At 37.4% G+C, this 12,414-nt stretch overlaps 1 protein-coding gene across 2 annotated transcripts in view; it reads right to left on the bottom strand.

Moving 5' to 3' along the window:
• Slco4c1 (solute carrier organic anion transporter family member 4C1) overlaps window positions 1–12,414 on the bottom strand; it is a 56,905-nt gene that overhangs the window by 14,832 nt on the left and 29,659 nt on the right. For both annotated transcript variants that reach the window (XR_011373718.1, XM_070031015.1), the window contains exons 5-9: window positions 11,432–11,553; window positions 10,030–10,148; window positions 9,144–9,288; window positions 8,339–8,534; window positions 2,807–2,960 (exon numbers count right to left, since the gene is read on the bottom strand). Coding sequence is in view for 1 of the 2 variants with exons in the window: in XM_070031015.1 (XP_069887116.1) it covers window positions 2,807–2,960; window positions 8,339–8,534; window positions 9,144–9,288; window positions 10,030–10,148; window positions 11,432–11,553 (736 nt within the window). In the remaining variant the exon portion in view is untranslated. The remainder of the gene's footprint in view (window positions 1–2,806; window positions 2,961–8,338; window positions 8,535–9,143; window positions 9,289–10,029; window positions 10,149–11,431; window positions 11,554–12,414) is intronic.

Genomic DNA, 12,414 nt, shown 5'->3' with positions numbered 1-12,414 from the left:
ATGATATACTTATGACAATAAGAAAGAGAACTTATCACCTCATTAGCTTGAAATCTATATTACATATAAGTAATATTTCTCATACATAAATATATCTATGTAGATTTTTAAAATATGAAACATTAAAAGTTAACATTATGAAAAAAGTATGAGTTTGGCCTTTATATAAAAAAGAAACTCAGATATTAAAATTCAGATATTAAAAGACATATAACTATGTCTTCTTAAAGGATTTTATTAAGTTTCTCTAGGTAATGCTTGATAATGACAGATTTAGTTTCATTCCAATGATTAGAATTGCATGTAATATCTCAGCCTATTAGGTCTATATGAATTGACAAAGATATATTTATGGTAAGACTTTTCTCTTTTGGGGGTACTGAACTTTAATCTCAGGTACTTGTTCTTGCTAGATACACCTTCTTGAATCACATCCCAGTGCTAAAAGGCTTTTCTCTATCCTACACTGCCATTATATATTTCTTAGTTTTTTTAAAATATTTTTATTATAAAGATACTATACAGAGGGATTACATTATTTCTTAGTTTTAAAATTATTTTAAGTAATTGTAAAAATGACTTTCAATTCAATATATCAGTCTGTAAGTAAAACGCATCTTGATTAGGCTCAACTCTTGCATCATTCTTCCCAGTCAGTAGCCATATGTAAAACAATGGGACAAGGTAAATTGAGGGGATGGACAGAGTTGGGAGAAATGGGAAAGAATGATGAAGTTCTATTCAGTGCTTTTATTTATTTATTTATTTATTTATTTGGGGGGGGGGTCCGGTCATGGGGCCTGAACTCTGGGCCTGGGCACTGTCCCTCAGCTCTTCAGCTCAAGGCTAGCACTCTATCACTTGAGCCCAGCGCCCCTTCCGGCTTTTTTCTTTTTGCTTATGTGGTGCTGAGGAATCGAACCCAGGGCCTCAGGCATGCAAGGCAAGTGTTCTACCACTGAGCCACCTTCCCACCCCTATTCAGTGATTTTATATAACCATCTTTTAAAAGTCTATATTGCATGGGTTGGGAAGGTGGCTCAAGTGGTAGAGTGCTAGCCTTGAGCTGAAGAGCTGAGGGACAGCGCCCAGGCCCAGAGTTCACGGCCACGACCAGACCCAAAAAAAAAAAAAAAAAAAAGTCTATGTTGCAGCCAGGAGCCGGTGGCTCACGCCTGTATCCTAGCTACTCAGGAAGCTGAGATCTGAGGATCACAGTTCAAAGACAGCCCAGGCACAAAAGTCCATGAGACTCTTATCTCCAATAAACCACCAAAAAAACGAAGTGGCACTGTGGGTCGAGTGGTAGAGTGATTGCCTTGAGCTGAAGAGCTGAGGGACTGCGCCCAGGCCCAGAGTTCAAGCCCCCCTGGACCAAAAAAAAAAAAAAAAAAAAAGTTATATGTTGCATGCCAAGTGTGGTGGATCAAGATTGCAATCCTAACTACTTAGGAAGTAGTTCATGGTTCAAGGCCAGAAGGGCAAAAATAAGCTCAAGACATTCGATCTCAACAAGCAGCTGAGTACAGCGGTATACATGTGTTCCCAGCTACCGGGGAAGCTCAATGGCTGGATGCATACACCTGTCATCCCAACCACAGGAAAGCATAAGTAGAAGGAGCCAAGCCCAGACAAGTTTGGGCATAAAGCATGACCCTAACTTGAAAACAGCAAAAATGGAGCTGGAAGTATGGCTCCAGTGGTAGAGAGCCTGACATGTAAGCACCAGACTCTGAGTTCAGTATGAAATTTTTGTTGTTGTTGTTGTATTTTGGTTTATTCCCAACAGGAAGATTGAAAGTCAGCCTACTGAGATAAAGTCTTAATGCATTTAGTACATATAAATATAGTAAAGGTATTTCCACATATATACATACATATTCATGCATGTACTTATGAGTATATAAACTATATAACTTTACACACATGTACAAATATCCATATTGATTTTTACAATAAATCTTAACCAACTTTACTCATTTCTACTTGCTTGTATAGAAATAATTTTTACAGCAGGGTGCCAGTGGCTCATGCCTGTAATCCTAGCTACTCAGGAGGCTGAGATCTGAGGATTGTAGTTCAAAACCAGCCCAGGCAAGAACATCTTTAAGACTCTTATCTCCAATTAACTACCAGAAAACCGAAGTGGCACTGTGGGTCAAGTGGTAGAGCACTTGCCTTGAGGTGAAGAACTGAGGCCCAGAGTTCAAGCCCCATGACCAACAACAAAAAAAAAAATACTTTTTACAATCTTAAACTTATCTCCATATAAGAAAAGGAATGCCACTACATAATCCTATATTTAACTTTTTGCTTAATGTTCTAAAGATAGAAATCAAAGCCTCATTCTTTTGCTCAGCTTGTTTGCTAGTGGCTGGCACTCTACCAGTTAATTCATGCTTGTTCCTTAGCTTTTCAGTGATTAATTGGAGAGGGAGTCCCATGGACTATTCTGCCAGGGATGGCTCTACCACACTCCTCCAGTTCTCAATCTCCTAAGTAACTAGGGTTACAGGTGTGAGAAACCAGTGTTTGGCTCTCCTAGGTCTTTGTAAAGTTACCACCTTATCTACAAATACCTAATTCTTGCCTCCTTTTTTACATCCTGCATGTGAGAAACTTCTCAATGAAATTATCAATAATAGTTGCCCAGAAAGAAAGAAAAAGGAATCTTTCTCCATTTGAGATATCAAGACTAGCTAATGGGAGAGGTGGGGCAGAAAGAAAGAACAAGCCCTGCAGAACTCCAGGAGAAGGATGCAGAGAGGACAATCATAAATACACAAACACATTCCTTCACAGTTACCTTGGGTTTCCCATTCAAAACAGAGTTTAAACAACCTGCAAAGCAGGGAGAAAAATATTGGACTCCATCTCCTCCACAGAGAGGATAATAATAGGATCTCAAACAGTTACAATTGGCATTACAAGGGGCTGTCAAGTTCCCCAGTTTTCCTGTCCTGCAAATAAGAAAAGAGAGAAAGTTAAATTCTCTTTGGCATAACTTCTTAACAAAGAGTTAAGAAGCATATTTCATCCTGTCATTCAGTCATTTATTTAGTCACTCAATACATAATTACTGAAAGAATAAAAGAAAATTTCTTCCTTTGCACATAAGCTTAACTTCTTGTGAGGGAGAGGTAATAATATAGCAGTTACAATGTAACTGCTATACAGCAATAGAAAATATTAGGTCAAGTTTCTGTCTCTGTGCTCTACCCTTCTCATGGGGAAGTAGTTCTGTGAATTCTGGGATGTTTAACAATGTCCCTAACCTCCATCCACCAGATGCCATTAGCTTTCTCCAGTTGTGGTGACCAAAAATCTCCACATTTGTACAATTTCTCTAGAAGGTGAGCAATATTTTGAACCTGAAAGGATGAGTAAAATCAAGTTGTCCAACACACTCAGTTCCCAATGAGAAAACCGAGGCTTAAGATACTGCCCTTGGGGCTGGGAATGTGGCTTAGTGGTAGAGTGCTTACCTAACTTGAAGTCCTGGGTTCAGTTCCTCAGAACCACATAAACAGAAAAATCTGGAAGTAACACTGTGGCTCAAGTGTTAGAATGCTAGTCTTGAGCAAAAGAAGTTTACATATAGTGCCCAGGCCCTGAGTTCAAGCCTCAGGGCTGACAAAACAAAAAACAAAAAACAAAATACTGTCCTTTACTTGCCAAACACAAGTTCCTGTTTACCAGGCCAAATGTTGCTTTATATTGTGTCCTAAGAGAAAGCAACATCTTTTGCAATATTAAAACTTACACTAACTGAAGACATTCTCCAAGCAAGATATTTTATATATATATATATATATATATATATATATATATTCATATATATCCATATATATGGAGCAGATGTTAGGCCCTATGCTAGCTAATGAGATTACAAAGCTAAACAAAACAGTATTATCTCTTAAATATTTCACAGTCTAGGAACAGAGAATGACATATAAATTACACTCTAATACGCTGAGTAAGGTTACAGGTAGCTGCAAAGTGAAATTTCTTTTTTCTTTTCTGGTCATATTGGTGTTTGAACTCGGGCCTTTTGCTCGTTGGCAAAGGCTCTACGGTTAAGTCATGCTTACAGTCCTATTTTCCTTTGATTGTTCTTTGGATAGGGTCTCACATTCTGTGTGGATCTGGACTCAGCTAAAATTCTCCAATTCATGCCTCCTTCACAGCTAGCATTACAGACAGGAATGCTCTACTACTCCTTTCTTGATGGTTAAGATGATTTATTAACTTTTTGTCCAAGCTGGCTTGGAACTTTCATCATATGTGAACTACAGTTCAGAAACAGCAAGGAAGGAAACCTTTCATAAGTGGAAGTTTGAGATGAGCCAAAAAAATAAGTTAGCTAGAAGAAGGGAATGGCATTTCATACAAGACTGGCAAAAAATGTAGTTGAAATCAGCGACTAGCTAATGTAAGGGTCTCATAGGCCTTGTTAAAGCAATCATTGTTAGCTTGACACAGTAGTGCATGCCTATATTACTAGCAGTCAGGTGACTGAAGCAGGACATCATGAGTTCAAGACCAGCCTTAGATACATAACAAGGCCTTATTAAGAACAACAAAAACAAAAAGGAACTGGAAGTATGACTCAGGTGGTAGAGCTCTATTGCCAAAAATAAACATTAAAATATTTTTAGATTGAAAAGTGACTTGTCAAAGGTTCATTTTAAAGAAATAATCCTAGAAATTGTACAGAATATGTTTAAAAAGAGAGCTATGTTTATAGCAAATGATTAGAGACAAATTTTAGGTGTAGTATCAGTAAGATTTGGTGATTGATTGAATAAGTGCTGATGACTACCCCTGTACAGGATGGAAGAGTCAAAGGTGACGCTTACTATCCAGGTAGAGCAGAAAAATCATTTTTGAGTAAAAGGAGATCGGTGTGGCTTTATATAAGATTGAGACTAGAAATCTCCTATCAATTTGCATGCAGATGTAGATGAAACCATAGGAATGGTAAGAACCACAGCAGAGGGTGAAGCAGCAATACTACAGTTTACATATAGCTTCACAACTATGCAGTTTCTAATGTAAACTCTTTAGTCACATTAAACAAATGGCAAAGGCAGTTATAATATTCAATGTATATATGGGAAAATGGAGCTGGATACTTTGAAGGGATAGGTAGGATTGGGATAAATGGGGGTAAAAATGATGGAAGGAATTTCACAGATCAAGCTGCATTGTCCTCAGATGGACCTGTTGAAATGAAACTCCTTGTGTGTGAATAATAATCACAGCCTCTATGTTCCAGACCTTGATATGCCTTGATGTGTATTTAGGTACAATGCCATATGCACCTCAAAGTGACACCATTCTACTTGCCTTCATTCTGCTTGTCCCACAAGGTTACCTTGTAGTAACTCTTAAAGTGCAGGAGAGGAAATGAATTCATATCTATTTTGTAATTCAGGGAGCTAAAATAAGGGCCTACCTGTCTAGATCTTTATGTATAACTAAAAGAAACACGTAGGACAAGTGCTTTTTTAAAAATAGGTTGAGGTAAAGATCATCAGAGTGAAAAATCAGGTCTGCACAACTTACCTCTACCTACTTTCAAATAATATTTCCAAGCAAATATACACAATCGAATTTGAACTAATCTCTAAATCTTGCCTTCACTGTTTATAACATTGACAAAACATTTATAAACATATGACTTAGAATATTATTTCTGCCCTCCCTAGTTCCCAAATACTAATCTCTCTAAATCTAGTTACACCAGAAGAAGAAATCAGGATCATGCTTGGAAGCCTACCCAGGGAAAAAAAAAAATCAAAACCTCATCTCAGCAAATAGGCCAAGAGTGGTAGTATGCACCTGTACCCTCAACTGAACATGAACAGGAAGTGTAGGTAGGAAGACCATAGTCTGAAGCCAATCTAGGTAAGGACATGAGATCTTATTTTAAAAACAACTGAGGCAAATAGGACTGGGGCAAGGCTCAAGTGACAGGGCATCTTTCTATACGGGTGAAGGTCAGTAAACCTCAGTAATACCAAAAACCTAGAAAAATCTTAACCTCTGATAATTTATTTATTTATTTTTTTGTCAGTCATAGGTCTTGAACTCTGGGCCTGGCTGCTGTCCCTGAGCTCTTCAGCTCAAGGCTAGTGCTCTACAATGTGAGCCACAGAGCCACTTCTGTTTTCTGGTAGTTAATTGGAGGTAAGAGTCTCATAGACTTTTCTCCCAGGCTGGCTTTGAACCACAATCCTCAGATCTCAGCCTCCTGAGTAGCTAGGATTTACAGGCATGAACCACCAGTGCCTGACAGTAACTTTCCTTATTCCTAAAGAATAGTTAAACCCCATTTTACTATTAGACCAGGGAGTCTTTCCTGAAACTAGTCAAACAAAATTGAGAACCTCTCCTTCTTTTGAATTCCATGGAGTATCTCCAATTACCTACTTCATTGTTCATTCACTGTTGTAGTTACTAGTCTCTCCTTCAGAATGAGGATGTGGCCACAAAGATTTGTCATAAGAATCATTGAACAAGTGTAAAATAAATGTAATGGAGCTTAACCAAACACTGCTATAGAACATGCTGTATTATGTGAATGCCAAGGAAAGACAGATGCATGAACAGCGACCACAAATCACAATTATTGCCACTGGCAAACATTTCCATGCAAATTACACTTAATTTATGTCATGTGAATACTATATGACACAAAATTACAGAGTCCTGGACCTGGAATACCACCTACTTTCACACCCTCATACCATGTGTCTAAACAATGAAAGGAGCGGGCTGAATTCCATTATCCCCTGCTGTGCAATGTCTTCCTGCCTGATCCACTTTTCATGGCTCAGGAATTCAGAGTAAAGCAAAACAGGTAAAGGAAACCAGCTAAAAGTATAAACATATCCATAGGACAGGGAAACATGAATCTCCAAGTAATTTTAACCCCTAGGACTAGTTGCATGTTCTTTTCTAATCTATTTTAATTTCCTATTGGGAATATTTTCAGGCCACCTGTAATGATATACATCTTTAATCCAAGCCACTCAGGAGGTAGAAATTCGAAGAATCATTATTTTGAGCCAGCCCAGGCAAAAAGTTAGTAAAACTTCATTTCAATACACAGGCCAGCCATGGTATCATGGGCTGTCATGTAGTTTCCAGCTGTGTAGGAAGTCTAGGTAGGAGGATTGCAGTCCAAAGCCAGTGCCAGGCAGGGACATGAAACACTACCTGAACAATAACTAAAGCGAAAGGAACCGAGGTTCTGGCTCAAGTCCACCTTCCTAGGAAGGGTCAAGAAAGAAAGACATAGACACAGACACAGACAGAGAAGCAGAGATGAAACAAACCTAAACAGAGACAGAGAAAGATAGAGACAATGAGAAAGTGAGACAGAAGCAGAAAGGAAGATACAGAAAAACAGAGAAGACATAAAAAAGAGACAGGCAGACTCATGGAATTTTATTGGAAGGAATAGTTATAATTTAAAATTTTTTAATTAATAAGAAAATATTGCTGGGCACCGGTGGCTCACGCCTGTAATCCTAGCTATTCAGGAGGCTGAGATTTGAGGATCGTGGTTCAATGCCAGCCTGGGCAGGAAAGTCCGTGAGACTCTGATCTCCAATAAACAACCAGAAAACCGGAAGTGGCGCTGTGGCTCAAGCGGTAGAGCGCTGGCCTTGAGCTGAAGAGCACAGGGACAGCGCCCAAGCCCAGAGTTGACACCCCACGACCAACCAAAAAAAAAAAATATATATATATGCTCTCCCCAAGATGTGCCAATGTATTTTTTCTTATTCTAACAAAATGCAGAGGACAGGGCAATGTACACAGAGTATGAGTTGAGTTGGCTGGCAGTTCTAGAAGCCAGAAGTCCAAGGCCATGTGATGCTGGCATCTGCTAAAACTCTGGAAGAGTCCTCTTGTGCACTGTAAGATGGTAGAGGGATCTCATGGCAGAACAGAGAGAGCAAGCTGCTTAGATCTCTTTCCTCTTCTGATACAATTATTAATTTTATCATACAGGCTCCACCTGAATGACTTTATCTGGTCCTAATCACCTTACCAAAGTCTCAAATCCAAAATCATTCACATATGAATTTGAGGATTCTTCCAACACAGGAACTTTCAGGAGACACATTCAAGGGAGGGAAGGAGGGAGGGAGAAAGGGAGGGAGAGAGGGAGGGAGGGAAGAGACCGCCACACACCACTTATTCTAACGCAGAAAAAAATGGCTTCTAATTGGTGAAAAAAATCCATATCATTTGACTGAAAAGTATATATTTATAAATGCATAAATAATTTAATACTCTGGCATAAAAAATACTGAAACATATTTACCCATTGTATGACTCAGACACACCAGCAAATGGTCCATTTTCACACATGGCATAAATAAATACAAAACTCAAGGCAAGGGCCACTGCAGATGTAAGCAATGCAAACTTCATGGTATTTTTACATGCCATCTTGAATTTTGAAACAAGGACACCACCTAAAATCTGACCGAGGGCAGCGCCAGGAATTAGAACAGCCCCTAGTAAGAAACAAAACCATGAGAGACACTCACAGACATTCATTTTTACACGAACAATTGGAAAACATTAAAAATGTCAATAGGGATGTAAAGTCAAAAGCATTTATCAAACATGTGAGTGGACAAGTGACTTCACAGTTCCACTAGGGAAGGGCTCAATAAACTGATGTGTTGAGCATTAAGATACTCCTTTTACCTTATAGTCACTATCTCAAGTTTATACAGTAAGTTATCTCATATAGAAAATCAGAGACTTGGGCTGGGAAGGTGGCTCAGTGGTAGAGCGCTTGCCTTGCATGCTCGAGGCCCTGGGTTCGATTCCTCAGCACCACATAAGCAAAAAGAAAAAAGCCAGAAGTGGCGCTGTGGCTCAAGTGGTAGAGTGCTAGCCTTGAGCTGAAGAGCTGAGGGACAGCACCCAGGCCCAGAGTTCAGGCCCCACGACCGGACCCAAAAAAAAAAAAAAAGAAAATCAGAGACTTGTATCAAAATCAGTATGAAGTATAAATTTCAAGCATGAAATATCCAGTTATATGTTATCCTCATAAAAGTGTAATGTGTTAAAGTAAAATAAGTAGATGAAATTAAACAAAATAAACTAAGTTTTACCTCCAAGGGTAGCTGCAAAGCTGGATGTCAATCCAAATTGATTTTCTATAAATTTAGGTAAAAATGTAGCAAATCCAGTAGTAACTAAGGCTTCAGAAGAGGTGGATAGAACTAAACACATAAAGACAGTATTCCTCATCAGATTCTAAAGAAAAAATACAGTTCACCAAATGAATAACTATAATCATGCTGCCTAGTGAAGCATTAAAGGTGATAGTACAACAAAACAGATTTTGAATAAACACATATTAGTCTGGAAACTTATAGGTTGTCTTCCAACACAAAAATATAACTATGGATGATTAGTACATTTACAATGATAAAAAATGTACATATGGAATGCTTAAGAAAATAGACAAGTCACTCATTAGAATAATGAATAAGCCTTTATCATACTCAAGGGGCCAGAGAAAACAGGTAAAAAACTGTTTGGAAAGGTTCCTTTCCCAGACTTACTATAATTGTACATACTATACATCTATCCCCTATTACATTCTTAAATTGTGTCTTGAATTCATATGTCCATTGAATGAAGACCTTAAGACTATAAGTATGGTGCGAGTAGTTTCCAAGGAGCAAGCTCATATCTTTCTATAATTCAAAACTCAGTAATTGAAAACTTAGCTATACAGTTTAGCAACTAAGTAAGTGTATCTCTAATAATTAGACTAAACTAGATCTCTTATATTTAGCCTAAACTAGTTAATTTTCTGAAATCAAAGATAAATGCATGTAACACTGGTTGCAGCTGCTTTCCAAAGACAGAAGAAAAAGATCACAAATTAAACATGGATAGGTAAATCAAAATCACACTAACATCTAACATCTCATATGTACATTTAAACACAGAAGAACAAACTATCCATTTGCTATTGTTTTGTTTTACCTTCAGAGCAGCTGGAAAATCTTTAATACTTTTCCCAAAATTCTCATCTGTGTGATGTAGGACAGTACTTTTATTTTGATGAGCCTGGGAAGTCTTTCCAGCTTGAATCTTTGCTGTACCTAAAAGCATAGCAAATTTACTCACTTGCTCATCCTTTCAAAAATGGTTTCTTATAAACTGGACATATAGGCTGGGAATGTGACTTAGTGGAAGAGGCTTGCCTAGCATGCGTGAAGCTCTGGGGTCGATTCCTCAATACCACATAAACAGAAAAATCTGGAAGTGGCACCGTGGCTCAAGGGATAGGGACCAGTATCCAAACCCTGAGTTCAAGCCCCAGGATTGGCAACCTGCCCCCAAAATTAATTAATTAATTAATTAACAAGGCATATACTTCCACAAGTACACAAATTCCCTAAGACATAAGGCCAGTTCTTCTCTTATTAACACTAAAGGAATTTCTACCAATCTAAACATTTTAAAATGAGACAGTTTTGCTCTCAACACACACTTCTTTTATTGAGTCTACGACAATTGTTGGTAACTTTCAAATCTGTACCTTTTCATCATAGATGTATTTTAAAATGTTTATGATTTTTACCTTTGCTTTTTAATGAAAATATTTGCTGGCAGATGAAATATTTGCTATTTATCATCATGCCCTTTGATTTTTAATAATAGTTCTGTGAATAAATCTGAGACCATATTAAATGGATAGTTATAAATTGGATGGGACAGGGTAAAAAGAAATCAATGAGTCCATCTACTCACAAGGTATCAGGTTTTCTTTTGTTCATTTCTAAAAGTTCACCATCTATTCTTCTGAAAATAACAATGGAAACAACTAATGGAAGGTGAATATGTATGTGTGTGTATATGTGTAGATACACATATGTATGTATGTACATTTACATAGTGAAAAAATCGAATGACCTGCAGAGAAACTTTATTGATAATTTTAAAAAGTGTGCTCCTATACTTTCAACTACAAATAATTAGCATGTAATAATGTACATCAAATTCGTCCTTGAAATTGATGCCTAATTGAACATGAGCTAACAACTTATCGTATCTATCTATCTATCTATCTATCTATCTATCTATCTATCTATCTATCTATCTATATATATATATATATATATATATAGCAGGAATCAAAATAAAACAACAAATTGGTAAATACTAGAGATGAATATGCATAGATCCATTAATTACGTTTGAAATAAAATTCATGAATGTTAAGACTGTTAGCTTATATTTCCTAAGAGATAGATACTAATAAGTTTATGCAGGCAACTGAAATCCTATAAAATAAACAAGAGAATTTTTTGATTTTAGTGATCCAATAGCAAATATTATCTGGTCTAGAATAAAATACCCTAGTTTACAAAAGTATATTTACCTGGTAAATGCTTTGGAAAGCAAGAGAAAGGTATTATCAATGACCAAGCGAAGAGCCAAGCTATAAGAAATCCAATCCACCAAGCCCCCAGCCACCTTGGGTCATCTTCTGTGACACCAGAACTGTGTGACAGAAAAACAGGAAGTAAAAAGCAACTAAAGTCTTGTCAACTAAAGCTCAGTTATGCATTCACAGTTTATAGTCCAATTGCTTGAGCTACAATACTATATCTAAATTTGTGTGTGTATGTGTGTTCCACGTGCACGCACGCGTGCGCGTGCGCGCACACACACACACACACACACACACACACACACACACATACACACACACATGCACCAGTCCTGCGGCCAGAACTCAGGGCCTGGGTGCTGACCCTGAGCTTTTTTTGCTCAGGACTAGTACTCTGCTACGTGAGGCACACCTCCACATCTAGCTTTTTGGTGGTTAACTGGAGATAAGAGTATTGTGGCTTTCCTGCCTGAGCTGGCTTCAAACACGTATCCTCAGATCTCAGCCTCCAAAATAATAGGATTACATGTACAAGCCACCAGCAGTCAGCTAGAAATCATTGTAATAAATCCGGAAACATGTAGCAGACATAAATGAATTATAAGACCAAAAGTTTAGAAGACATTTTAAATGGCAAGAGTTTAAAATATTTAATAGTAAATATAATCATATTAAATACCTAAACATTTTTATTTAATTTTAACTATGTATTTCTCTGTTATTCTATTTAATAAAATACATCTCACAGGAAAGCATTGATTTAGTTTAATAGCTTATACAATGTACTTCAATTCTAGCATTTCTTTTAATTTGACTTAATTTTTTTATATAATGGTTCTCTCATTTTAATATTGACAGGCCTTTCTAAAAGCTTTCATTTCTGTAACTTATATAATTACTTACTGTCCTAAAAACCTGCTTTTCGAATTCTAGGTTTTGTTGTGCATATCTGCTCACTATCTCCCTAAGCT

The sequence above is a fragment of the Dipodomys merriami genome, unplaced genomic scaffold, assembly GCF_024711535.1.
Source record: "Dipodomys merriami isolate MVZ:Mamm:240054 unplaced genomic scaffold, mDipMer1.0.p SCAF_20, whole genome shotgun sequence".
In the NCBI taxonomy this organism is placed as follows: domain Eukaryota; kingdom Metazoa; phylum Chordata; class Mammalia; order Rodentia; family Heteromyidae; genus Dipodomys; species Dipodomys merriami.
This window is presented reverse-complemented; position numbering and strand designations above follow the sequence as displayed.